A 27,099-nucleotide genomic window follows, 5' to 3' on the forward strand; every position below is an offset into this window, starting at 1 on the left:
TCTCGAGCCACTTTGGTCACTCGGTCTAATACTTCCTCCTTCACTGCACTCGTACAGTTACTTTTGAAGCAGATTTTGTGGTAGCTGTGAATCAACCTCGCCATTGCACGCTGGAAATACCAACACCAAGTACACGATATTAACCCATTACATGCTAATTGCGGTATTGAATCAGGATACAGGAAGAAAGTTTCCCATTCAGGGCTTACTATTGGAAACGATGTTGAAAATGAGGTAAGCCCTGGGGACGAGGTTGTGCTTGCGTCAGTTGTACTTTGCACTTGACTCAGGTATCTGTGACGTCAAAACTCACGAGATTGTCACTTTTCCTCTAGGGCTACGTACCAGCAAAAGAGTTTCACTCAAATTGCTGATGAGACTACGGATACTACGGATATTGTTTTGGGGCAACCTTCAAAAATCCATTAACTCGAGTTGAATGAATTTGTGTTAAAAAGGCTCGAAAAGCTCTTCAACTTAGCGAACTCCAACAAAATGAACGTCAAAGTACGAACCTTGGGTGAAAGATGGAATTGAGGTGTTCTTTTTGGTTAATTGCTGGCGGTGTTTGTTTGTTTGTTTGTTTGTTGGTGTGTTTATTTGTTTTTCAGCTTCGTTGACACGGTTGAGGAGGAACCGAAGACACATTGTAGTAAATCTAGAGTTCAGGCCGTTCCTACGCACATCTCTCGAAAGCGAAGCGTGAGACCGACCGTTGTTCATTTTTATATAACGCCTATCGGTACTGTGCACTTTAAAAAGCCCTGCCAGCAGGTCAGATTTGAGCCGGACGGCGGCACATATTTCACCTGGTACTTTTCAGGGTCAAAGTAACATTTTCCCGATCTTTATCCAAGTCAGGTCCCCCCGAAAACCTTTGGGATGAAAGACATTTTTTCTATACATTTGGCGGAAATGACCAGCGGAGACTTCATGGGGAATATTACTGCCTTACCTTAACCGTTCAGAGTAACACAAAATGCGTCTGTGTCTACTTTGTTGATTTTTCATCATCAGCTCTAAATGCATTTCAGCATTGGCCTACGGATGCAATCAATTTGAAGCCCCATTAGCCCTAGGCCTATTCATTATTTAATTAAAAGAAACAGTACAAGTGTACCTATAAGTATAGTTTTACGATTAAGTGGTCTCTTCACGTTTATTAATTATAACGTTTGATGTATTCGAATGTAATTGTGAAGCCCATAATTCTGAAGTGTTTATTGATGCTGGTAGGGTAACAAGGACGTTTGCATTGGGCGCCAAGAAGCGCTTTCTGGGGCTGCATGAGACGGTGTGAGGGCTTCTGTTTGTCTCCCGTTGTACAAAAAACGGGGGTTTGGGCGCATGGACAAGCCCAAACGCAGTCTATAAATCGCCCACAAAATGACCCAAATTCGTCATTCCTACCACTCAACAGCTGCAGAATGATGCTGAAGATTGTCGTGCTTGCCGTGCTGGCCTACACGGCTTACTCCAAGCCAGGGGTACGTAGACTCTTTATTCAGTGCATCTTTGCAAGATAATTTTCGAACATTGCCGATTATTGTGTCGATATTTATTTTACTAACATCCAGGTTACTTCATAATACCTCGTTTATTATGTCTTTTTTTTGGATACAGCTTTTTGCACAACTTTTTTTTAATGACAGCTGAATGTTATCCTGTCAGACAAATGGTTTTCAAAAACCTGTACCAACCTGAATAATGTTAAGATTGCTCTCCCTGTGCATCCATTGACAAATCAACAGCTTAGTCCACGCATGTTTACGTTACATACCAAGTGTGGACATTCCCTTGGTTTCGTGTAGTTAAGAAAAACCAGTCAAAAAGCTCATTTTTCTCAAACTGTGAAAACTCTTTCAACCCATTTTCCCCCCTATGATCCCTTAGTGTTTCTCTTCATTTTGCCACCGATAAACCTAACCCAAAAATGCCTCTATAAACCTGTTTTTCCAGAAATGGGGAAACACTGTGTTGTCTCCTCTGCCACACACGTGAACACCGGCAATCGTGGACGCCCCATTGTCCCTAATCCTCTTTCCTTTGTTTGTAATCTAACTTTTTAGCAACAGCTCTCATTGGTTTTGTGTGGACGTATTGTTTGTGCCCCAATTCTTTTGTCCTACGTCCACGATTGCCGGTGTTTTCACACGCACACCCACACACCCTAATTATTGTCGTTAGCTTTATTCATAATATTTCAGTTAACCTTCATCTGTCATTCTTGTGCATACTCATCCACTTCGTTATAATTCATCCCTGTTTATCCTTTGCAACTAACACTGAGCTGTGTTTGCGGGGCATTTCGCCACTAATCGACCCGCGCATTGCTGTTGTTTTTGTGCGGGGCGGCTCCCCTCAAAAAGCTCAGTGTCGCTTGGACTCACTTTCCCTTCTATTGCAGGGAACACTTGGCCGGCCGTGAAATAATATTTACATCTAAACATTAGAAAACCTTCATTATCTTTTAGGGGATCGTGACATAGATTTTACTCTAAAATATATTCTGCACTTGCTACTCCTGTTAAATGTAAACATTACATCTGACCTCCCTTTCGGGTTAATGTTATATGTAACGTGCACTTTCGGAACTATTTGGCATTTCCCAGTTTTTCTTTTTCTCATGACAATTTCGCACGTTGTTGCTGTGATGTTATTTCATGAAGGCACTGTAGTAATTAAGAGTTTTCTGTACTATTTATGAACCACACTTCATGATGTGCTTCCTGACCCTTTCTGCCAAACGTTTGCTACCTAGCATATTGCCATATACCTGTATCATAACAACAAACTATTAAATAGCAACACCGCTAAAACAGCCAAATGTCCAGGATTCTGGTCCCGCATTGTGCTGAACCAGTTGTGACATTAAGGTCTGTGTTTGAGATGGCGTCACACTTGTGCCCTTACATTTGGAGTTTCTTGATATGGCAGAACAACCTTGAGATTGAAAACAAAGGTAAAAGGGGCACCTATTACCTTGTTTAAAAGTTGTATGAAACCAATAAGGCGAACAGGGCCCTATAAAATTTCCGATGTTTTCCTGGTGTATTCTCTTGTCATTGTATCTTTACAATCACAGAAAAGTGTGTTGCATTAATGTTTTACCTATTACCTGTGTAACGTCTGGTTGTAGGCCATCAATTTTTCTCCAGATTTTGTGTTTTAAACCAATACGGCTCATTCATATTATTGAGTAAAATATTTATCCTGCAGATTGACGGGATGGGCGAAAACCCCGTAAAAAACTTTTTGAGGAAAAAAACACGGGGAAACTCCCAATCCGGCTCCACAAGTGGCAACCAAGTTTATAACTCCGTAGATCGGCGTGTTTTGAACTTATTTATTAATTGCTTCAATTGTTCTGACTCATGGCTTTATTAAGTTCTGGTTCTGATAATATCCTAGTGCTAAATTGTAATCTTTGCGCCACTAACTGCCAACCTTTCTCGTAACATTCCTTTATTTCCAATATTTTGGAACGTTCATCTCTAGTTAAGTTGAGCTTTAAGCTTTAAATATGTAGACGATCTGACACTTGCAGAGGTCCGTCATGCTAATAAATCTAGCCAGATTGGATTTGATCTTGACGGCCTGGATGCGTGGACGAAGGACAGCCACCTCAGGCTCAATCCTACCAAATGCAAAGTTACGCAAGTTTGCTTCAAAAAAGACCCTCCAACACCACCTTGTCTTGAAATTGGTGGGATTGAGCTTGGGGTGGTGTCCGAGACTAGGCTTTTGGGCCTGATAGTCCAATCTAATCTTGGCTGGCAATCTCAGGTTATGATATGGTCTCAAAAAGTAGTCGTAGGTTAGACATGCTTTGCCGCCTGAAAGAGTTTGGTTTGCCTATCGACGACTTGGTCTCTGTGTATACTTGTTATGTCCGTCCAGTTTGTGAGCATGCAGCCCCAGTTTGGCATGGTAACATCAGCAATAATCAGACATATCAACTTGAACGCATTCAAAAGCGTGCATGTCGTATTATTCTTGGAGCTGACTATAAGTCATACTCAATCGCTTGTGATCGGTTAGGCCTTCAAACTCTGGAAGACAGAAAGACTCCATCTCTGCTCCCCATTTGCTAGTAAATGTACAAAATCAGTTAGATATGCAGAATGGTTTCCTCCTAACAATAGCACCCACAATATGACTCTGAGACAATCAAACATTTACCAGATTCCACATCACAAAACAAATAGGTATGGCAATAGTGCAATTCCCTCTCTGACAAAACTCCTGAACCAGAATTCCTTAGCAGCAATAATAACAATAATAATGTTATGTCCCCTTTCGTGTGTTTTTAGATTTATATTTACACTGTAGATACATGAAGTTCTGTAATTCTTATTCATGTTAAATTCAAATTGTTCTTGTTTAATTTTTTTGTTGAATTTTCTAGTGGTTTTTTTTATTTTCTTGTAATAACCATGCAATTCAGCGTCCGGCTGCGAATTGGTCTAATAAAATATGAGTATGAATATGAATGTTTAGCCTTCCAATAACCTGTTGACCTTCTTCAATTTAAAGGTTGCTTTTCAAACAGTTGCCTTATTTGCCCTTATCTATGACGAACTTTTAGTAATCTTGCTAACGCTGGCGTTGCTTCCAGTTTATCATTTCCTTTTTTTTCAAAAAATTGAGACCTTATCTTTACTGTAGTACCTGTTGTTTACAACTTTTTTTGCGATATTCCTTGATTACCATGCTCTATAACTTTGATTTTATTTTTTGATTTTTTAAATTTATTTATTTATTAATCTTTTTAACTTTTTTTTCAAACTATTTCTAAATTCACCAATATTTATTTCTGGTTATTTTGTTCTTTTGTCACATTCTTTCTTGGCCTTTTAAGGGCAACATGTCATGTCGTATTTTCGGGATTACTTTCCCATAATCTCTTACCATCATTAAAGTTACTTTGATGGTTATTTAATAACAGTACCTGACTTTCATTGATACAATGACTTAATTTCCGTAATACCATTTTTCTAACATTACCTGAACAGGATTAGTAAAATTGACTTGGTTATACTCTGACTTACTATCTGTAATCAATTTGTCAAGAACTTTCAATTTTTGCTTGAATCATTTATGTTGTATAGGATGAATTGTGTTTGTTAGCTAAACTTGATCCGGCCACCTTTTACCCATGTAAAACTAACCGGGGTTTGATGTACTGGTTTGTTTTGTGGACCTTAATTAATTGCCTACTAATTACCTAAGTCCGTGTGAAAGCACTGCTTAAGTTATTTCAAATTAAGCCTTAGTATAGGTGCACCCAGTGCACTTGCTCAGTGTTTCCGGTGGTTTTGGTAGTTAATACAATAGTTGTTATGAATTGTGTTAGCTTACTCTACTAAAGGAGGCGTCTTTTTACTATTTGGCCTTTCAACTTTTAGTTTTTCGATAACAACTCGTATCGCGGGTGTCAAGTGCTGAGTCTACGTTTCAGACACCGTATCTTCTGAATATTATATGTATTTGTATACTAACTGCAACCCTTGGCATACCTTTCCAACGGCTAAGTTTATTTTATCCGTGTTGTAGGTTGTCTTGGGTGAGAGAAGCCAGCCTTTTCCCCTTCTGCACCCTGTTTTGTTCAGTCTTTTGTGTGTCAATTAGCTGAAACGGATTATCCCGTTCTTGCTGAATGATTCTACGTGCGTTTTGGCTATCCAATCTTTCAACCGTGCTTACAATATCAAGATTAACCTTGCAATCAAGGGTCATTACCTGATAGAGTAGGGAATTGGTTAAGCCCCTCGATACCCACATACCCACTGTACAATGTTCTTGTGCAACTACAAGTCGGCCATGCATGAATATCTTGTGAAAATTTGAATATGTCAAGCAGAAAATGGCTGCTGTCTTGTTGCTGGCACATACTTAAGTTTCACATGTCTCCTTTTACATCTTGGTTGTACAGGCTTCAGTGCTTTTTCCGTTTACTTACAGGGCGTCCTGAAAAAAATGGTGCATGTAAACCCCTCCATTTTTGCTAATTTACAACCAGGGGCGGCGGAACCGGGGGGGGGGGGGGGCTGGGCTGGGGATACGTTTGCCCCCCCCAGATTTTCCCAAGTGCCCCTTTTGCGGCCATAAATGTGCCCCCTCGATCATTAAAGTGTCCCCTCGAGATAAATAAAAAATGCCCTTAAAGTATCTTACTATTTCTTAGAAGTAACCTTTTCCAAATAATGTTAGAGAATTTTTTGATATAAACGAGGAATATGAAAACCAAGTCCTATAATCCATACAAGACGCCCTGAAAATTGGCACATAATGTATGTTTAGCATATAATCATTGGTTTTGAAGAGCGCCCCCTATGTTGAAAGATGGTACCAGGCCCCCCCCCCCCATTTCAGCACGGGTTTGCAAGTGCCCCTTTGTGGGTGCTCCCCCCCGTTACAAACCCGTTGTGCCGCCGCTGTTTACAACAAACATTTTCTACAGATGTTTACACCATCGTCAAGATAATAGATTTAGCTTGAGAAGATCGTTTGTTTCATTGAGATAGCTTTTGAAAATCTAAAGATATGTTTGAATAACGGCAAAGCCAAGAAGCTACTTTCTGTGAAGCAGTTAAAATCAGTATAGTCCCAATCTAAAACCAAATCATTTTACTGTTAGTGAGTTTAACATTTTTAAGCAGAGTGTGCAATATTTATTTATATTTAATTGAACTCTTTCATTGAAGTTTTACAAAGTGAACCTGTCTGTACTATTAAATCGTTTCAACATAAGAACAAAACCCTATATTGTCGTGTGAATGGAATGTTTGTCTTACACCCATAGGGATAATCTTATAAAAAGAGCCATGCTGGCATTGTCTGACCTTTGAAGCACTCGCTTCCTAAAAGTGGCAGAGAATGGTGTTTTGGGCTTTGCGGTTATTCAAACATTTCTCTGGATTTTCAAAAGCAATCTTAATTAAGCAAACGGTATTCTCAAGCTAAATCTGTAACCTTGAAGATCGTGTGCTTACACGATCGTGTGCTTACACGATTTGCAGTAAATTCCGGTTGTAAATTGGCGAAAATGGCGGGGTTTACATGCGCCATCATTTTCAGGACACCCTGTATGATTTGCATTTTCATGATTATGTAACCACGTACTAAATGGGATTCAGCTTTCTGCTTTGTTCCCTGTGATTCTTTTTTAAGTGCCATGTACAGCTCACAACTCCCGTGCGGATGTGATGCACTATAAATAGAATGACCAGTCATCCATACATTTCATTAAGAGTTATTTAATTTATTTACAAATGTGTCAAAGACACCACCCAATTATAAATGATTTTCAAAGAAGTATAAAAAGGTGTGGTTTTGGGTGTATTAAATAAACATGAACAACACTCATATTTCTTATTTTTTTTCGCTGTATAGGTTCGTAACAAAGATCTTGAATTTGCAACGGAGGAGCTTTTTCGCTACTTCGGTGTTGAAAGCCACGAAAAAGGTATTGTGGCACAATTGATGAGGGCAACCGCGCTAAAACATCGTTTTATTTTGGTGCCTTGGAACCGAATATGAAAAAATCATGATTGTCTCTCGAAACATAGAAAATATAATTATTGCCACAAAAAATTTTGCTTAGTATACGAAGTATAATACATGTATTGGGTTTATTTGCAAAACTATTGAAGGTTGTCGCAAACTTTTGCGTCGTTTGCAAAACTATTTCGTTTCAGCATCACCATTTAGGGCCCCAACCCCCTTGCCCCCGCTCAATGTTGTCTCTCATTGCGCGGCGTGTGCTCCAATAGCTGGAGAGAACAACATTGACCGGGGGAGCGGGGGAAAGGCCAAGGAAGTGTCCCAACCACTTTGGCGGGATTGTAGCTATTAAACTCAGTATTCCACAACGCATGACCACAATGCATTCCTTTGTGCACGCTCATTACATGTTGCAATAAGTTTGAAAGGGGTATTGTTGAGAGAAGTCACCTAAGAAGGTCATAGCACTGAAGAAGATAACAATTAAATTTCCTTTCTTTGTAGCCCCGGAATATGAGATTGTGTACCCACTCGTAGTCGAAGCTGAAGGCAAGAGGAGTGTTGGCAAGGGAGCCACTGCCGCCTCATTCTTAGAACTGGAAGTCGAAGCCTTTGGAGAGACGCTTAACCTCATCGTAGACCACGACGACAGTAATTATGCCCCTGGACTCAAGGTTGAGATCTACACAGATGAAGGCATCCAGAAAGTGCCACTTCGGACTGACTGCGTCTACACAGGGAAGGTAGCCGGTGAAAAGGACTCTCTTGCATCCGTAACCGTTTGTGACGGCTTGGTAAGTCATAGGCCTAGTGCTTCGGTGAATCCCATAGCTGCCACCAAAATGTTTGAAGAAGGGTATATAGTATCATTGATTGGAATAAGTTATGATATTTCCCAAATAAATAATGAAAGGAATTATTTCAAAAGTAAACCTTGTCTGGAGCCGACACCAAAGGTCTGTTTGCATGCCTTTTATTCGGTTGTTTTATTTTCTGAATGGTGTCTTTTTTGCAAGATGGCGGTCATATTTCGCAACCATGGCCGTGGTGAGCTTTACATCGAGCCACTAGATGACGAACATGCCGTCAAGCGAGATGTTGGTCGGGGTCACCCGCACGTTGCCTATAGGAACAGACCAGTGGAAAGAGGGGCATTCTGCGAGACAGAACGTAATATAATTTATTTGATTTTGTTTTTATTGATCACACTTTTAAAACAAATTCCGCATGTAAGTCAAAACAATAAAGAACTCACATTTCTGACGCAGATCATTCATTCTGAAACTGAAAACTGGAATGCTCAACTAAAGTTGTAATGACTCGAGTCAATGACTCGACTCGAGTCCGACTCGAGTCACATTTTTTTGGCGACTCGACTCGACTCGAGTCCCGACGGGTAAATGACTCGACTCGACTCGAGTCACTGGAGCAAATGACTCGACTCGACTCGAGTCCCTCATCACAATGACTTAACTCGACTCGAGGAAGGCTAATACGACTCGAGTCCCAAAATAAAAGCAAACCTTATTTGCGAAAAATATTTGCAATGACTTACGCCGCGCCGTTCGCGTTGCCAGTTTTTGTTCACGTCACATTATGTTCGCGAATAATGTACGCTCATATACAGCGGCCGTCTGTTTTCCTTCCTCCATAGTGATACAACAAACATACACCGTGTCGCGGACTCCCACCTTGTGGTTCTATACCTGTGGCATGTAATGCTAAACCCGGAACCAGACTTAAAACGCATTTCTCAATCCGTGGTTTCATCATTGGTTTCGGGCGATTTCTTATTAAGCTCTTGGTGGAACGCTGGCTAAATTTATTTCCCGATTTTACAAAACAAAATGGATACGGACGGGCCAACCTTTTAATAATCAGAAACAGTTTTGTATAATGCAATTAGGTATTGACGTTGTCGGGGATCAGCGAACAACAAAATCTAGACCCGAAGCCAAACCAGTTATAAGACCGAGGTTTCACATCTTCTTATCTGTGACATGAGCTAGCAACTGTTGGTTGGGTACCATATAGCATACTTTATGTCTTTGGATTTTCGTAATAGACTGGTGCCTGTATTCTTTCTCACTTGTGTTTGTTGCTTTTTAGTGTAATTTATAATATAGTGTTAAAATATTTGTGACTCGAATTGACTCGACTCGTTGATCTAATGACTCTACTCGACTTAGTCACTTCTTTAAAATGACTCGACTCGAGTCACAAAAATCAGTGACTCGTTACAACTCTGCTCGTCAGTTATGACAGCTTGTCAAACTCCAAGCTTGATGCCCGACTGGTTTGTTTTTTAATTGTTCTCCTAAGCGCCACCAACTTTGCCGTTAACATTTGCCGACGAGCCGCCAGAAGCCTTGCCGATTGACACGAAGGCAACGAAATATCTGGAGCTGGCATTCATTTCCGATCCAGATTTAAATTCTCGTAAAGGGGGCACCAGCGCAACCACCACGTGCGTTAACACCCTCTTCAACGCGGTGAGTTTTCGTATGACAGTATATCAATGACAGAAACCTTGCTCAAAGCGAACATCAGACTGTTTGTTACAACTGAGAAGAATGTAGTAACCAACGAATAGCGTATCACCGACCGATAATGTCTCACACAAATTGACCGATGCTATAGCACTATAACCGATAATTTAAAAAACATTGACCGATAGTGTAGTAAATGTTGCCACACCATGGGTCAATTTATGTTACATTATCGGTTGGTGATACGTTATCCGTTGGTTACTACATTATCCGTTGTAACACCGTTATCAAACACCCTGCGAAATGATTCGGAAGAAAACTAAACCTGACGGATGTTTTGAAATAATAGGGTGCCCGCGGGCAACTTTAAACGTGCGTTAGCAACGGATTCCAGTTAGACATGTTTTGTTCCTGCATTCATATAAAGCAAAAACTTCAGCAGGATGCACCCTACCTAAACTTTGAAGCTATTGCTTCAAACGAAAACAAGTGCACAAAAGCAGTAAACCCTATACGTGCCTTTAAAACACTTTCCATTAATCAATGTGTACCTAGTGTGTCACTAAAGCATCAAATAATGTTGAAAAGCGGGAACTGTTGTGAAGAAAAAAAGGTAGGCCTAAAGTAAAAAGGTCAATTGGAAATAAGGGAAAATTGGCCTACATGTGCTTGAGCTTATGCCAGTCTTTCATACCACATTGCGATACAGATAGTGGCCTTTGTTGAGTTATTTTCCTGCGCCCATTGGCGGCGTTTAATTGGCGTCATTATCTAATCAAAATGAATTTGAAGGCCAGATGCAGTCAGTTGACCAAAAAGGTGTTGCTCGACCACTCCCCCATTATCTTTTTGCTATTACTATTTTGTCGTCACCATTTTCGCTTTATTTTGGTACTTTTGAGAAGGCTCTTCACGTTGTGCGCCTACCATTGTTGGTGATGTGCGCCTACTATTGTTGGTGATGAAAGACGCATATTTACAAGTATTCTTTAAGCGAATTTTCCTCTTTGCTTTCTCATTCTTATATATAATTAAGGTGAAAAATGTTTTGCAATTGAGTTCTCTGAGAGGAACTGGGCTGGTTCCCAGGCTGACGTACGTCAAGGTCTTTGGAGCATCTGAGGTAGGTTTATGACGTATAAGCCTATACAAGTCATGTAGTTATCACATGGAAGCGAGTCATGGAACAAATTAAAGTTGAAGTTCATACTGAAGAAGTTTATCTCTAATGAAGAATGGATTTGCTGAAGCCCATATGAAGTATTATTTTAATATTGCATCAAGTCTAACGTGTCCAGGCTACATTTATCGTTGGACTGAAACTGTGTTTCTTTGTATTGATATATTTTTGAACTTAACGAAAACAATAACGCAAGTTTTGCAAGGAAAAGTATAGTGTCTGCAACAAGTTTTTTATTTGGACTGTGGCTCACGTTTTTAACATATTCGTTTCTTGCCAATAATTTAAATATGCCCTAAAGAAAATGATAAAGACAAATGAAAGACAAGAGGTCAAGGCGTTTGTTGAGTTACAAACGCAGCGTGGTCGGGCCGACAACTGTTTCATTAGACACAGCCCAGTTAAGGTATGAATAATTTTATGTCAAAACAAAGACCACGAAAATTTAACCTTTCCAGTGCAACCAATGATTTTGTTTAAAACAAAAATGTTTTAAAACAATTTTGTTTAAATATTTTTTTAATATGACGTCACATGTCACGTGATGACGTCATCGTGACGTCACTTAAATTTTCATCTATAACACATCCCGGTTTAGGTGCATACCAAGTTTCAACACAATCAGACCTGTAGTTCTGTAGATATTGGCCTTCAAAATATGCAATTTTTAATATGACGTCACATGTCACGTGATGAAGTCATCGTGACGTCACTTAAATTTTCATCTGTAACACATCCCAGTCTAAGTACATATCAACTTTCATTCCAATCGGACCTGCAGTTCTGAAGATATAGCCCAATCTGTGAGATCTAGCCGAATTCTGCTAGAAAATAGTCACAACAGAAAAATCGTATATAATGTGACGTCACGTGACTCATGATGACGTCACGATGATGTCAATGTTCGGTACACAACTTCAGCTGCTGGTCTAAAGTGTATGCCAAGTATAAAGTCAATCGAATTGATTTCAGTGCCCAAAGTGCCGGTAACAAAAAACGTGTACAAATGATATGGGCAAACATAGGGCTTTTCCGCTTATTGAGTGGTCAGGCACAACCCGACCACTGTCTAGAATTGTTCTCACAAATCTTCTTTGTTGGGTGTCAAATTACAAGCGATTTTACATGAAAAAGGGTCCAATTACTTTCACCCATAACTCTTGAACAAAATAACCAGTGATGTTTATATTCTGTAATCAGATAGACCATGAATTGATAAACATTTCTTTTTGTGTACGTTTGTGAACTCACTTAACCCTTTCTTCCGGGTCAACCGGAAGGTTAAAGTTATGTGAATTCCAAATGAAGACTTGAACCTGAAATCAAAACTAGAGTTTTGCGTTTGTTGTTACAAACGCAGAGTGGTCGGGTAGACAACTATTTTATGAAACACTGTCCAGTTAACGGGAACATGTAATAGGATTTATATGACTTAAATACATTTAAAACAGCTTTCTTGCCATGTGCAATGTAACTATGAAGTTTCCACCTCCTTTGTAGCAGTAAAAGAAAGAAATTTCAACATTTAAGCTTTTATGCTAATGAAAATGTCCATATTCATGAGCCAAAGCGTGATGTCATTCAAGGCAGAACCGAAGTGTCTTTATAGCTTTGTGTATCCAAATATATGTCAAAGTTTTCTTTATTTTCTTGGAGTAAATTCTACTTGTTATTGTTTATCATGTAAAACAGCTTATTTGGACAATCGTAGTGGCAAATATTTCTTCCAAAAAAGTTTTGTGGGTAATTTTGAAGGACTAATGTTTGTACTGTTCATAACGCACCTTTGGCAAGGAGTACCTTGTGTGACAAAAGCAAAATAGCGCCCTCTTATATATTGATGAAAGGATTTACTAATCATTGAAAAACTACCACTTTCTTGTCACTTCCAATGAAAACAAGTATTAAGATCTTGTATGTATTGTTGCAACACATAGTAATGTGCATGAAAACAAGATGAGCTGAATTTCCACTGCATGTTTCCTTTAAGTTATGAATATTTTTATGTAAGAAAAAGGATTTCGAAATAAGATCATTTCCAGTAAAATCAATTATTTTTATCTGCAAGTAAAAACATACATCTTTAACGGTGTGATCAATTTCAGTAAGCATTCTATGTACACATGCAAGTTCTTTCTTGGTTGATGACGTCATTAATCAAAAACGGAAAGAGATGTTCATTGTAAAGTAAAATGACGTATGTATTCATAACAACCACCTTCCGGTTTGATGACGACACAGTATTTGGAAGCAAAGGTGAACATTGTAATGGATACCTTTTTTGGGGCTTAGATCGACATGAATCAATTGATAGAATTACATTTAAAATATGATCGTTTTCAAATTCTCATAGAAGTAACTTCCGGTCTGATGACGTCATGAATTTGAAACCTTGCCAAGTTATATGTGGTTAATCAAAGAATATCAAGGGGCGATGTGGTAAAATTTGAACGGATAGTTTTCAAATTAAAGAAAGCTCACACTATCTTCTGTGCCGCTAGGGGGGCGCCCTTTCGAAAGATGACGTCATCACACTGTTTTATTTGTCTGACATTCCTCACTAAACACTTTCCTAATTTAATGTGTGTAGTAAAATGCTTCCGCTTTTGAGTTATGTTCGGTTTTTATTCCACTTTGAATAATGACGTCATAAAGCTAGAAATAACTTGTATGCGTACATGTAATGTTTACTCAAATTTATCGCACCGTTAAAGATGCATTCTCAACAAAGAATTGATTGTACTGGAAAGGATTTAATTGTGAATCTTTGTTCTTATATAAACATATTCATAACTCAACTCGGCAGTGTTTAATGAACAAATTGCCTGCCCGACCACTCTGCGTTTGTAACAACAATGCGAACCTCTAATTTTATTTTTTGTATGACTTTATGCTTTTTTGCCAATAGTCATGTAGATTATATTTTTTGTTTCAAAGTTCATAAAAAGTTATATTGAGCTAGTATAGCCATCAGATATATAATGTATAGAAATAAGTTGATGGTATCATGTTGACATCACTTCGGATTTGGCATTTGTTGACGTCACATGCCCTACTATGACATCATCTTGATTACGCTTAATTGGTACTGGAAATGTTGAAGTTCTTTTTTTCTGACATTCCGTACGGCACTTCTCCGCGGGTTTTCTCCTAAACGGTTGATGGTATGAACTTAAAACTTTAAACATATATCGACCCTCATCCCGAGTGGTGCAAATTACTCTGACGTCACGATGACGTCATACGGTGTTAAATTACAAGCGATTTTCGTTGAAAATATGACCGTCTTCTTCTGCCTATTACTCTTGAACAAAATGATCAATTATGTTCCAACCTTGTAATTAGATAAACCATTAATTGATTAACATTTTTTTGTCGTGTACGTGAAAACCTGGTATGAACTTCAATGCCCGTCCGAAGGTGTTAAAAACAAATTTGACGTTATCATGACGTCATCATGTATCAAAGTACAAGCAATTTAACGGCCAAATTTGTGAAAATAGTTTCAGCTATATCTTTAGAACTAAATAGAGTATCGTGTTCGTTTTTGCGTTAGGTTGTAAATGATGCATCAGGCAACAATTCTTATTCCCTAGTACAAAACCGCTTGACCTTCACTTCCGGTGTTACCGGAAGGGCAAGAAAAATTAAATATAACTCTAAAATGGAAGCATTTTACTACAGACAAATACATTATGGAAGTGTTAAGTGAGGAATGCCAAACACAAAAACATAATTTTGACGTCATCCCTAAAAGGGCGCCCTCTAGCGGCACATCAAAAAGAGTTTAATCTTTTCAGTTTAATCTTTAAAAACCCTCGATCAAAATTTTATCACATGGCCCCTTCATATTCCGTAAGCAACCACGAATGAATTTGCAAGGTTTCAAAATCATGACGTCATCAAACCGGAAGTTACCGTAGGGAGAATTTAACAATGATCATTTTGTTGATTTCCACTTCATTTGATCCCTGTCTCATGACTTTGTTCCTAGTCCAGTTTATGACATCTGCTACACTTAAAGTTGACCTTTTGCTTCCAAATACTGTGACGTCATCTAACCGGAAGTTTGGTGTTATTATTACACACACTTAGAAAGTCCATACTTCCATGAGTTATCTTTACTTTTTGTTAAACGGGTATTCTCCTTGAACTAAATCAGTATTCCCTTCCCTTTTTTGACTGACGTCATCAAACCAGAAATAACTTGTACGTGTACCTAAAATGTATACGGAAGTTCAAATTTCATGATCCTTTGTTCTTACCCAAAAAATATTCACAACCCAACTGGGTATTGTTTCACAAAACAGTTGTCTACCGACCACTTTGCGTTTGTAACAACAAACGCGAACCTCTAGTCTTTCTTTCTTTTCCGTACAGCACGTTTCCGCGGGTTTTCTCCTACACGGTGTTTGATATGAACTTGTAACTTTCATTTAATATCAACCCTCATCCTAAGTGCTGCATGTTACTCTGACGTCATTATGACGTCATCGGGTGTCAAATTACAAGCGATTTTCGTTAAAAAAATGACGATCTTCTGTCACCTATAACTCTTGAACAAAATGATCAATCATCTTCCAACCTTGTAATCAGAAAGACCATTAATTGATAAACATTTTATGTCGTGTACGTGAACTAGCTTGACCTTGCCTTCCGGTTCTACCGGAAGGTCAAATTTAGGTGAATTCAAAATGTAGACATTAGCCTGAAATCAAAACAGTTTATGGTATGATCGTAAAACCTAGTGTGAACTTGAACCATGTTACGAAGATGTTATAAATTTTGTTACGTCATCATGACGTCATCAAGTATCAAATTACAAACAATTTGATGGCACGATTTGACAAAATAGTTTGACCTATATCTCTTGAACTAAATAGAGTATCGTGTTCATTTTTTGTGAGGTTGTAGACTATGCCGTTAGCAACATTTCTTATGCCCGGGCACAAAACTGCTAGACCTTCACTTCCGGTGTTACCGGAAATGCAATAGAAATTGAATCTAACTCTAAAACGGAAGCATTTTACTACAAACAAATACATAATGGAAGTATTAAGTGAGGAATGCCAAACACAAAAATATAATTTTGACGTCATACCACAAAATGGCGCCCTCTAGCGGCACATCAAATACAGTTTAATCTTTTGAAATTTCAAACCCCTCAATCAAATTTTTATGAAATTGCCCCTATATATCACGTGAGCAATCATAAATGAATTTGCAAGATTTCATAATCATGATTACGTCATCAGACCGAAAGTTACTGTGGGGAGAATTCAACAATGATCATTTTATATTTAATTTAAATCCATCATTTGATCCCTGTCTCGTGACTTGACATCCAAATTGACATCTGTTACACTTAATATTTGTCTTTTGCTTCGAAATACTATGACGTCATCAAACCGGAAGTTTGTTGTTTCTAAAATATACCCTAAAAAGACGCATTCTTTTTGTACACAATTATTGGTAATGGAAATGTTAAAGTTCTTGATCCCTTTTTTTTCTGAAATATAAACATTTTCATAACTTAACTGGACAATGTCTAATAAAATTGTTTACCCGACCACTCTGCGTTTGTAACAACAAACGCAAACCTTTAGTCTTTCTTTCTTTCTTTTTCCCGTACGGCACGTTTCCGCGGGTTTTCTCCTGACCGATTTATGGTATGAACTTGTAACTTGCAATATATATCGACCCTCATCCTTAGTGGTGCATATTACTCTGACGTAATTATGACGTCATCGAGTCAAATTAAAAGCGATTTGAGCTGAAAAAGTGACCAATTACTTTCACCTATAACTCTTGAACAAAATGATCAATCATGTTCAAACATTGTAATCGGATAGACCACTAATTAATTAACATTTTTGTTGTGTAGATGAACTCGCTTGACCTGTACTTCTGGGTCAACCGGAAGGTCAAAGTTAGGTGAATTCAAAACGAAGAAGTTTAGCCTAAAATAAAAAAAGCAACATTTAATCCAAACAGTTTACGTTATGATCATAAAACATTGTGTGAACTTGTACCATGTAACGAAGATGTTATAATTTGTTACGTTATCATGACGTCATCAAATATCAAATTACCAGCGATTTAAGGGCAAATTTTGACAAAATAGTTTGCGTCATATCTTTTGAACTATTAAATAAAGTATCGTGTTCGTTTTTTCGTGAGGTTGTAGAATATGCCGTGAACAAAACATTTCCTGTTCCCAGACACAAAACCGCAGGACCTTTACTTCCGGTGTTACCGGAAGTGCAATAAAAACCGAATATAATTTAAAAGCGGAAGCATTTTACTACACACATACACATTAAGAAAGTTTTTAGTGAGGAATGTCAGGCACATAAAACAATGTGATGACGTCATCTTTTGAAAGGGCTCCCCCTAGCAGCACATAGAATAGTGTTTGCTTTCTTTAGTTTGAAAACCATCCGTTCAAATTGTACGAAATCGGCCCGTGATATTCTTTGATTAACCACATATAACTTGGCAAGGTTGCAAATTCATGACGTCATCAGACCGGAAGTTACCTCTATGAGAATTTGAAACGATCAAATTTTAAATTTAATATCCTTTGATCCATGTCGATCTTAGCCCAAATAAGATATCTATTACATTGTTAACCTTTGCTTCCAAATACTGTGTCGTCATCAAAGCGGAATGTAGGTGTTATGAATACATACGTTATTTTACTTCACAATGAACATCACTTCCCGTTTTTGAATAATGACGTCATCAACCAAGAAATAACTTGTATGTGTACATAGAATGTTTACTGAAATTGATCACACCGTTATAGATGCATTTTTTTAACAAAAAAATAATTTGATTGTCTTGGAAAGGATTTAATTTCGTGATCCTTTGTTCTTATATAAAAATATTCATAACTTAACTGGACAGTGTTTCATAAAATAGTTGTCTACCCGACCACTCTGCGTTTGTAACAACAAACGCGAAGCTCTAGTTCTTTCTTTCTTTTTTTCCCGTACTGCACGTTTCCGCAGGTTTTCTCCTAAACGGTTTATGAAAGGAACTTGTAACTTTCAATATTTATCGACCCTCATCTTAAGTGAAGCATATTACTCTGACGTCATTATGACGTCATCGGGTGTCAAATTACAAGCGATTTTCGTTTAAAAAATGACGATCTTCTTTCATCTATAACTCATGAACAAAATGATCAATTATGTTCCAATCTTGTTATCAGATAGACCATTGATTGATGAACATTTTTTGTTGTGTACATAAACTCGCTTGACCTTTACTTCCGGTTCTACCGGAAGGTCAAAGTTAGGTGAATTCAAAATGAAGATATTAGCCTGAAATCGATTTTAGCCTGAAAGCACAATTTCTTCCGAACGGTTTACGGTATGATCATAAAACCTAAAGTGAACTTGTACCATGTTACGAAGATGTTATAAATGTTGTTACGTCATCATGACGTCATCAGGTATCAAATTACAAGCGATTTGAAGGCACGTTTTGACAAAATAGTTCGACCTATATCTCTTGAACTAAATAGAGTATCGTCTTCGTTTTTTCGTGAGGTTGTAGACCGTGCCTTGAGCAACATTTCATATTCCCGGGCACAAAACTGCTTAACCTTTACTTCCGATGCTTTACTTCCTGTGTTACCGGAAGTGCAATAGAAATTGAATCTAACTCTAAACGGAAGCATTTTACAACAGACAAATACATTATGGAAGTGTTGAGGAATTCCTATCACAAAAAACTTAATGTTGACGTCATCCCACGAAAGGGCGCCCTCTAGCGACACATCGAAAACAGTTTGATCTTTTGAAACCCTCAATCACATATTTATCAAATTGCCCCTATATATCCCGCGAGCAACCACAAATGAATTTGCAAGATTTCATAATCATGACGTCATCGAGCCGGAAGTTATTGTACGGAGAATATAACAATGATCATTTTATTTTTAACTGAAATCCATCATAATGATCCCTGTTTCATGACTTAAATCCTTGCCCCCAAAAATGACATCTGATACACTTAATATTGACCTTTTGCTTCCAAATACTTTGACGTCATCAAACCGGAAGTTGGGTGTTATTATTACATACACTTAATTTCCACATTACCGCGTTATTTTTACTTAATGATAAACAAGTGTCCTCCTTGAATTGAATCAGTATTCCCTTCCCTTTTTTGACTGAAGACGTCATCAAACCGAAAATAACTTGTACGTGTAGGCCTACCTAAATGTTTACTGAAATTTATCATACCCTAAAAAGACGCATTCTTTTTGTACAAAAAAATGGTACTGGAAATGTTAAAGTTATTGATCCTTTTTTCTGAAATAAACATATTCATAACTTAACTGGACAATGTCTAATGAAATAGTTGTCTACCCGACCACTCTGCGTTTGTAACAACAAACGCGAACCTCTTGTTTTGTCTTGGTTTATTTAGAGTGGATTGAATACGGTTTCTGATGGTAACAACTACCTTTCAAACTGCGCGAGCTGGCAAGATAGTAATAAGAAATCGTCCTCAAGCAGTGAGCATTGGGACAACGCTGCATTCTTGACAGGGTGAGTATTCGTGCGCAACAGTGGCGTAAATCTCTGTCTGCGAGTGGGGCGGATTATTGTCGGGCCGCAAATAATTCAAAATCGATTTCTAAAGTAAAATTAGAATATCACAACTATTTTTTGGTCGATATCGTATTTAAAAGTGGAAACAAATGTTTTGCTAGAAATAGCAATAAAAAAGCAGATTCACTCTCGGGGTTGAATCTCGAAGAGAAGGACGGAGAAAACAACAACAAAAAGGTAAAAATTATAAATACTCAAAGTAAGAAAAGAACAAAAAACGAAACTTGACATGTGTAATACGTGGGGTGGAGAGCGTGAAACTCGAAGGATTTCGGCCCTTGTTTTGAAAAAAAAACCAAGCAAACAACCATGCAGATTCCTTAAATTTGATCAGATGTTTCAATAATAGACTTTAGTTTTGGACTCCAAATACCTACATCATGTAATGCTAAAACTACTCCACACCCTTTGCGCTTTGTGTTTTCCTTTCGTCCCAAACAGAAGAGACCTTTCAAGTTCGTCGGCTGGTAACAATTTACTGGGCATAGCCTACGTTGGGCAGTGTGGCCGGTGGGGTACATCACTCAGTGAATTCCGTGGATTGGATGCCACTAGCACTACCGCACACGAGATCGGACACAAGTGAGTTTTGCTATGTTTTCCACAAATGGCCGCCACACACAAGGAGCCTATACTATTGATCCTGTAGGGATGACAATTTTCGTTTTCTACATTCCCGTGTAAGCTACTTCCCAGTGGCGGTTCTAGAGGAGGGTTGCAATCCCCCAAATACCCTTTCAGCTGCTGATTAATGTTCTGATCCTCGTAAATTGGGGGGAAAATTAATAAATAGAATGCTTAAGTTCCTAGATGTATTCTCAAACTGCATTAGAATGCAAGAGGAAGTTTTGTACAATTCAACATTTTAGGGGGGGGGGGGCATGCCCTTGGCAGGGCGTGCCTTAGGCACGCCTTCCCTCAAGCCTCACACTTCCCGAAAGCTACATCCGCCCGTGCTTCCATTCGCACATAATATTTCGAGGACTTTAAAAGCTACGTGCTATCACAACAGTGATGCTATCGTAATCTTGGCATGCTGGTTTGGTGCCTTCTCAGGACCCATAGCTACACTCAACCAAAAAAGAAAGCCCCCCTTCCAATACTTTTTTGTCTAACTCAAAAACTACTGAGCACCTCGCGCTCGAATAACGACAAATCTGTACAGAAATTCCTTAGCAATCCAGCCATACTCTTTATTTGGCCCAGAACGATAATTATGTGTACGAATTTATACAATTTATGACAAATGATACCGAAAACAGTTGCAATTTTGTATACGTGCAAGTTGCGGTTCACACTCACCTTGCACGTATACAAAAGTGCAAAAATCATTTTGTACACATTATCACTGTTTTCGGCCATACAAAGAGTATGTCTAGATTGCTAAGGAATTTCTGTATTGATCAGTCGTAAAATGAGCAAGATGTGCCCAGTAGTTTTTGAGTTAGACAAAAAAGAATTAAGGGGGGACTTTCTTTTTTGGTTGAGTGTATTAAAAACGCCCGCAAACGGGGCCGTATCGTAAGTCCGACGCCTCATAACTTGAGTCCGACATTTCCGGAATTATGAGGCGTCCGATTTATGAGACATCAAACTAAGGGATTCGGCCAAATTGCTCTGACGCCTCATAAGTCCGACACGTCATAATTGGGACAACGAACAAACGATGTTTCGGACATGAGGCGCCGGACTTACGAGGCGTCGGACCTATGGGCGTCGGACCTATGAGGCGTCGGACTTATAGGCCTTTATTTGGATGGGAGATGAGATTTTGTCAGACCTATGAAAGCGGAAAAGCATTGTTTTAGTTCTAATTTTTGGCTTTTTCGCAAGTTTGCGAAAAAGCCTTTTTTGTGTTCTGATTTTTTTTTGGCTTTTTCGCAAAATTTGTGAAAAGCCTTTCTTTTTTTTCTGATTTTTGGCTTTTCTGCATAGTGCGGAAAAGCCTTTCTTTTTGTTCTCTCTTTTTTATTTCTTCTTTTTGTCGCCTAAATCCCATAGACTTTATACACGTTTGGCATTAATCTTTGTCATACATCATTCAAAGTTACCACAGGCATAGCCCCTATAGTCAAGTTGTGTCCCGAAGAGTGACGTCATGGTGACGTCATCATTGGTCACGTGACGTCACTTTACAGATTTATAGATTTAATCTTTGAAAATTAATATAAAATAAACCGTGAGAGACCTGAACTTGATTTTTGCGGGAATTGATATAATAATCCAGGGTCTTTATTTTATCTCGTGTGCGTAAAGTCACGTGACCCTTCCTTCCGGTCCAAACCGGAAGTAGCTTATAATTTAAAACTGGAAAAAAATGTGAACTTGCTTTCAACGCTGTTAGTCTGTGGTTGTAGTTGTAGTTCACAACAAATTACGGGTGAAGTCATACATTTAAGAGCGCCCTCTAGCGGCAGGTTGAAAAATGTTTAAAATGAATTTTGAGTTGATGTCTGTGGCGAAGTTTGCGGTAATCGCTTCAAAATGAGGGTATATAATGACCTTAATGCAAACAACACCTGTGTGCGAAAAAAAAATGATGACGTCATCAGACCGCGGGTTTTCTCCTAAACGGTATAATGACTTTCAACATATATCGGAACTCATCCCTAGTAGTGCATGTTACTCTGTGTGATTTTATGTCAAATTGTGGAATTTTTGACCTTTAAGCCATATCTCACGAATGTAACATGCAAAATTCAAAATTCTTTTCGTATTATGTTTGTGAGGTATCAGGTATATGCACAAAATTTTGAAAAATGTGTGACATCATCATAACGTCATCAAAAATGCGATTTTTGAATACACATATAAGGGAAGGTCCGATTGTCATGAAACTTGGAGGATAGCTAAGTAATGGTACCAATATGCAAATTCCGAAAAGACGTCACTATGACGTTTACGGTTGATTTTTTTATGAATTTTTTTTCATATTTACAATTTCATTGCGCTTCTAAAATTTAACACATCCTTTCATTGGATTGACTTTAAGCTTAGTGCAAACCAAGACCACAATGCAAAAATGTGCATTGGAAAGTGTAATCAAGATGATGTCACAGTAGGGCATGTGACGTCATCAAATGCCAAATCCAAAGTGGTGTCAACATGACGCCATCAACTAATTACATTTTATATCTGTTGGCTATTCTAGCTCAATATAACTTTTTATGAACTTTGAACCAAAAATATAAACTACATGACTCCACATTGGCAAAAAAGCAGAAAGTCATACAAAATAAAATAAGCGGAAAAGCCCTATGTTCTGTTTTCAAACAGACATAGATCTCTCGATCCATTTATACTGGTTCAATACATGTAGTCTACCTCATTGGTTAAATGGAACATTATTAAAACTGAAGACACTTTATGGCTTGATTGGTACAGCTCAGATACATTGTGAGCAGATATGAATGAAAAACGTGACTTATTTTATGTGTACATGGTATGTACGCAAAACGAGTACAGTTATCCATGGGAATGTTTATTTCATAAAAATTTCAAAATGACAGCACTGATCCTTGTGAACTTATAGTTATTATAATGTGGATGTATATTGTGAACGTATAGTTTTTAAATAATTATTAATATCATTATTATTCTGGTTTATTAAAAATCCAATGTCTTGCAGCATTGCGGCTGAATTGCACATGGTTACAAAGATAAAATATCAAAATATATTGTTTGATGATGGTCCTTCATACGAGGTGGAAAACAGAAATCAGGCCTTGCACCTCTAAAAGGCATTACATTTATCCCAATCTACATTTTTTTTATGGAGAAACAGGAATAAGACTATCAATTGGGACTTTAATACACTTTTAGATGGTTCAGGTAAGCCTACACCAGCACAGCTGATTCACAATATTACTAAACAGATCAATGAATGGTTAAAGCAAAAGTGAGTGTGCTGTCATTGAAATTCAAATTCAAAGAAAAGCTTTTAAACTCAGATCTTGACTTTAATCAATGATTCAGGTAATTATGCAAAACCTACATGTAAGTTGATTCGATGCTGATGAAGTCCACGTAGGGGTGTTTGAAAGTGTAAAGAACATCTTACACTTTGTAATTAGGTGGAATCAGTTGATTTAAATGATTAAAATCACCCTCAATCAATATATTTCGCCAAAAATAAGATTTCTACAAAGAAGTGTTTCAAATCATTGATATTAAAAAGATCATTTGATTTATATCGCAATTTATATCAGTGATTAAAATCAACGTGATTTAAATCAACCAACCCTGTTAGAACGCATTCCTGGTCAGTTTATTCCCATGAGTAGCCTTGGTCAATGCTCTCGTCGTTATTCGTCCCGTACGCGGTCAATCGTCGGCATATATCCTTACGCGCTATGCACATGTAAAAATACAGCGCGAACAGCGACCTCACGCGGCCACTATTTTTATGCAAATCAGTTGGAGACGATGTCGAGCCTTGGTTCAATCGTCGGCCAAAGCTTATGTTTTTCTTTACTTTGCGCTAGATTTCCAGCGCACCACCTCGTATGCGAATACAGATAATGTAGGCGGGGCTAATATGTGGAGTGTCCAATCACACCTTGGTAAATCCGGACGTCATCAAATTATTTGCAGCTATTCCGGCTTTTGCGGACGTGACAGGAACCACAGTTTTTGTGCATTGGTGCCGTGTGCAGAGACACACAATGTGTACGTGTATGGATTATGTACGGTGCCACGTTTCACTATGCAAGTTTCCACGCAACGATCGACCAATAAGAAAACGACATTTAAGGTCAGCTACGGCTATTAACATAATGAGCACCACCCCCAAAACCTCACATGGACGATTGAACCAAGGCTCGACATCGTCTCCAACTGATTTGCATAAAAATAGTGGCCGCGTGAGGTCGCTGTTCGCGCTGTATTTTTACATGCATGTGCATAGCGCGTGAGGATATATGCCGACGATTGACCGCGTACGGGACGAATAACGACGAGAGCATTGACCAAGGCTATCCCATGAGCTGCAGTCAAGTTTAAGATGCCTGTGACTTATTTTAATGATACACTTGGCGTAATGATCTGACTTCCATTCGATTAATAATTGTTGTGTCAAGTTTGTACTGCCCTTTCACTAATGTCAGGATTATTTATGTTGTGATGGTTAGATCTTTGTGTATTTCATTCTCTCTGAAAAAAAAATTGAAAAGTTTACCTGATGTGTTTTTATCCAAACGTTAAAAGGAATTAAAATGTGTAAACGCTTTTGTATTTATTAGACGTTTTATGGTTGTACGATAAATACTATTAAACCTTCGGGCTGCAAGCAAGTATAAATAAACCAATAATAATAATACCAGAATATTCTCATTTGCATATATACGTATCCAAACAAAATTGGATATGCAAATGATCTTATACCAGGGTGAGTGAGAAGGTATATAGTGGTGGGAGCATACTGCTCGACACCCTGGGAACCAGGTTGGTTAATGGCGTATCTGTGGTAAGATGTTATTGAAACCTTCAACGCCATCTTGATTTTTACATTTTTTTGCAACGATTACAGCTTGGGCATGTGGCATGATGCTTCAGGTCCATCGGGTGGTCCTAGAAACGGCTGCTCGTCAAGCGGTTACTTGATGGCTCAATACAAAGAGAATCCTCGCTTAGATCTCGGCTGGTCGTCATGTAGCCGGAGCTACTACGACACCCGTATCACGTGAGTTGCCCCCCCCCCCAAAAAAAGGGTACAAAACTAGACTTTAAATCAAACATATCAAGCTTGCTACCAAAATTGGACGGAGCACTCTGATTTGCTAAGAATCAAGAATCAGGAGGATATGAATATTTATATGATTTACCCATCTCGCTCGATGCAGGCGCCGGTCCCGGCCCACGGGTGTTATTACACTGACGCGCGTGGTGAATGCTTCCAGTGAGTGCTTCTAGTTCACCGTGCAACATAGCCTGGATCGCATCGATCAAAGAAACAAACAGCCCAACACCCCCACAAACAAACAAACAAACACCCCAACAAACAAACAAACAAACAAACAAACAAGCACCCCAACAACCCCCCCAGCAAACAAACAAACAAACAAACAAACAAACAAACAAACAAACAAACACCCAAACAAACAAACAAATAAACAAACAAACAAACAAACAAACAAACACCCCAACACCCCAACAAACAAACACCCCAACAACCCCCCCAACAAACAAACAAACAAACAAACACCTCAGCAAACAAATAAACAAACAAACAAAAACAACTATAAAATTATAATACCCGGATTGAGATCTATTAACAGATGTGATAATTTTCCACTATAATACCTGATTTTTGAAGGGCTAGAACTATTTTCCTTAAATACCATATTGATCTTGATTCTTCATTAACAGTCAGACGACATGCTACAACGATGCTTGAATTTTTACCAGGATGTGATTCAAATCGTAAGTACATATAATTTGCGTCACGTTCAATTATTAGCAGTAATTTCCCTTTTTTTATTGTTTGCCTCTCTGGACCATCATAGACTGGGTTCAATTTTATCACTTTGATTTTATGGTCCTTAATCAATAAACTGAGGGTCCTTTAAGTGATTTTTGTTGGGGGGGTTGAATTTGAGGGAGTAGATCGACTAAGTTTAGTATATGCAATGCTGTGTTCAAAATGAAACAAAATAAGAAAGACGTCTTGATAGGAACAATATCAGACAAGCAGAGTCTTTGCTTTCAAAAGCCACCTACTTTCTAAACCATGGGATCTTTACCGAAAGATATTTATTTGTATTTTGTTTGTTTGTATTTTCAGGACAAAGCGGGAAAATGATCGACATTGTTTTTTTTCTTTCGATTTAAAGTTTTTAAAATGCATTAAAAATAGGTCACTTGAAAGTATTGTTTTCATTCGTGAAGGACTGTTTCCACTGTTCAGCTCTTATACCAATACCGATAACACTCTACACGTGTAGAACCCTGTATGTATAATTATATTGGTACAGGAGGACACAATAGTGTGACAATCATGTAAAATGTGTAATTGAAAGTTTTCGAGTTTAACTGTTTTCTGTTCACAAAATGTGCTCAGTATTCACTTTAATCTATACCCCAGGATTACAATAAAGTGTACTACGAAATTAGTGACTGAAGTTTCAAAATTAACTATACGCTTAGCTGCAGACCTCTATTGAAAACTACAGTCTGGCAACAATTTTGGTTTGAAACTTTTAATTTTAAGGGACCACATTTCTGGCGGTTTTTAACATTAAAGGGAATATACAACATTTGCAAACATCGAAAAATAAAACTATCAAGTTTTTACAAAATA

General features: G+C 38.2%; 1 protein-coding gene across 1 annotated transcript; it reads left to right on the forward strand.

The window, feature by feature from the left end:
- Positions 1 to 1,417: 1,417 nt before the first annotated feature.
- LOC119721002 (A disintegrin and metalloproteinase with thrombospondin motifs 4-like) lies at positions 1,418 to 27,099 on the forward strand. Its single transcript, XM_038190869.1, has 11 exons — positions 1,418 to 1,487; positions 7,396 to 7,468; positions 8,011 to 8,300; positions 8,523 to 8,676; positions 9,829 to 9,998; positions 11,032 to 11,118; positions 19,618 to 19,739; positions 20,244 to 20,384; positions 25,330 to 25,482; positions 26,169 to 26,222; positions 26,584 to 27,099. The coding sequence occupies exons 1-10, from the start codon at positions 1,428 to 1,430 to the stop codon at positions 26,194 to 26,196; spliced, it is 1,278 nt and encodes a 425-aa protein (XP_038046797.1). The 5' UTR covers positions 1,418 to 1,427; the 3' UTR covers positions 26,197 to 26,222; positions 26,584 to 27,099.

This window comes from Patiria miniata, unplaced genomic scaffold (assembly GCF_015706575.1).
Source record: "Patiria miniata isolate m_02_andy unplaced genomic scaffold, ASM1570657v1 HiC_scaffold_13, whole genome shotgun sequence".
NCBI classification, from domain to species: Eukaryota; Metazoa; Echinodermata; class Asteroidea; order Valvatida; family Asterinidae; genus Patiria; species Patiria miniata.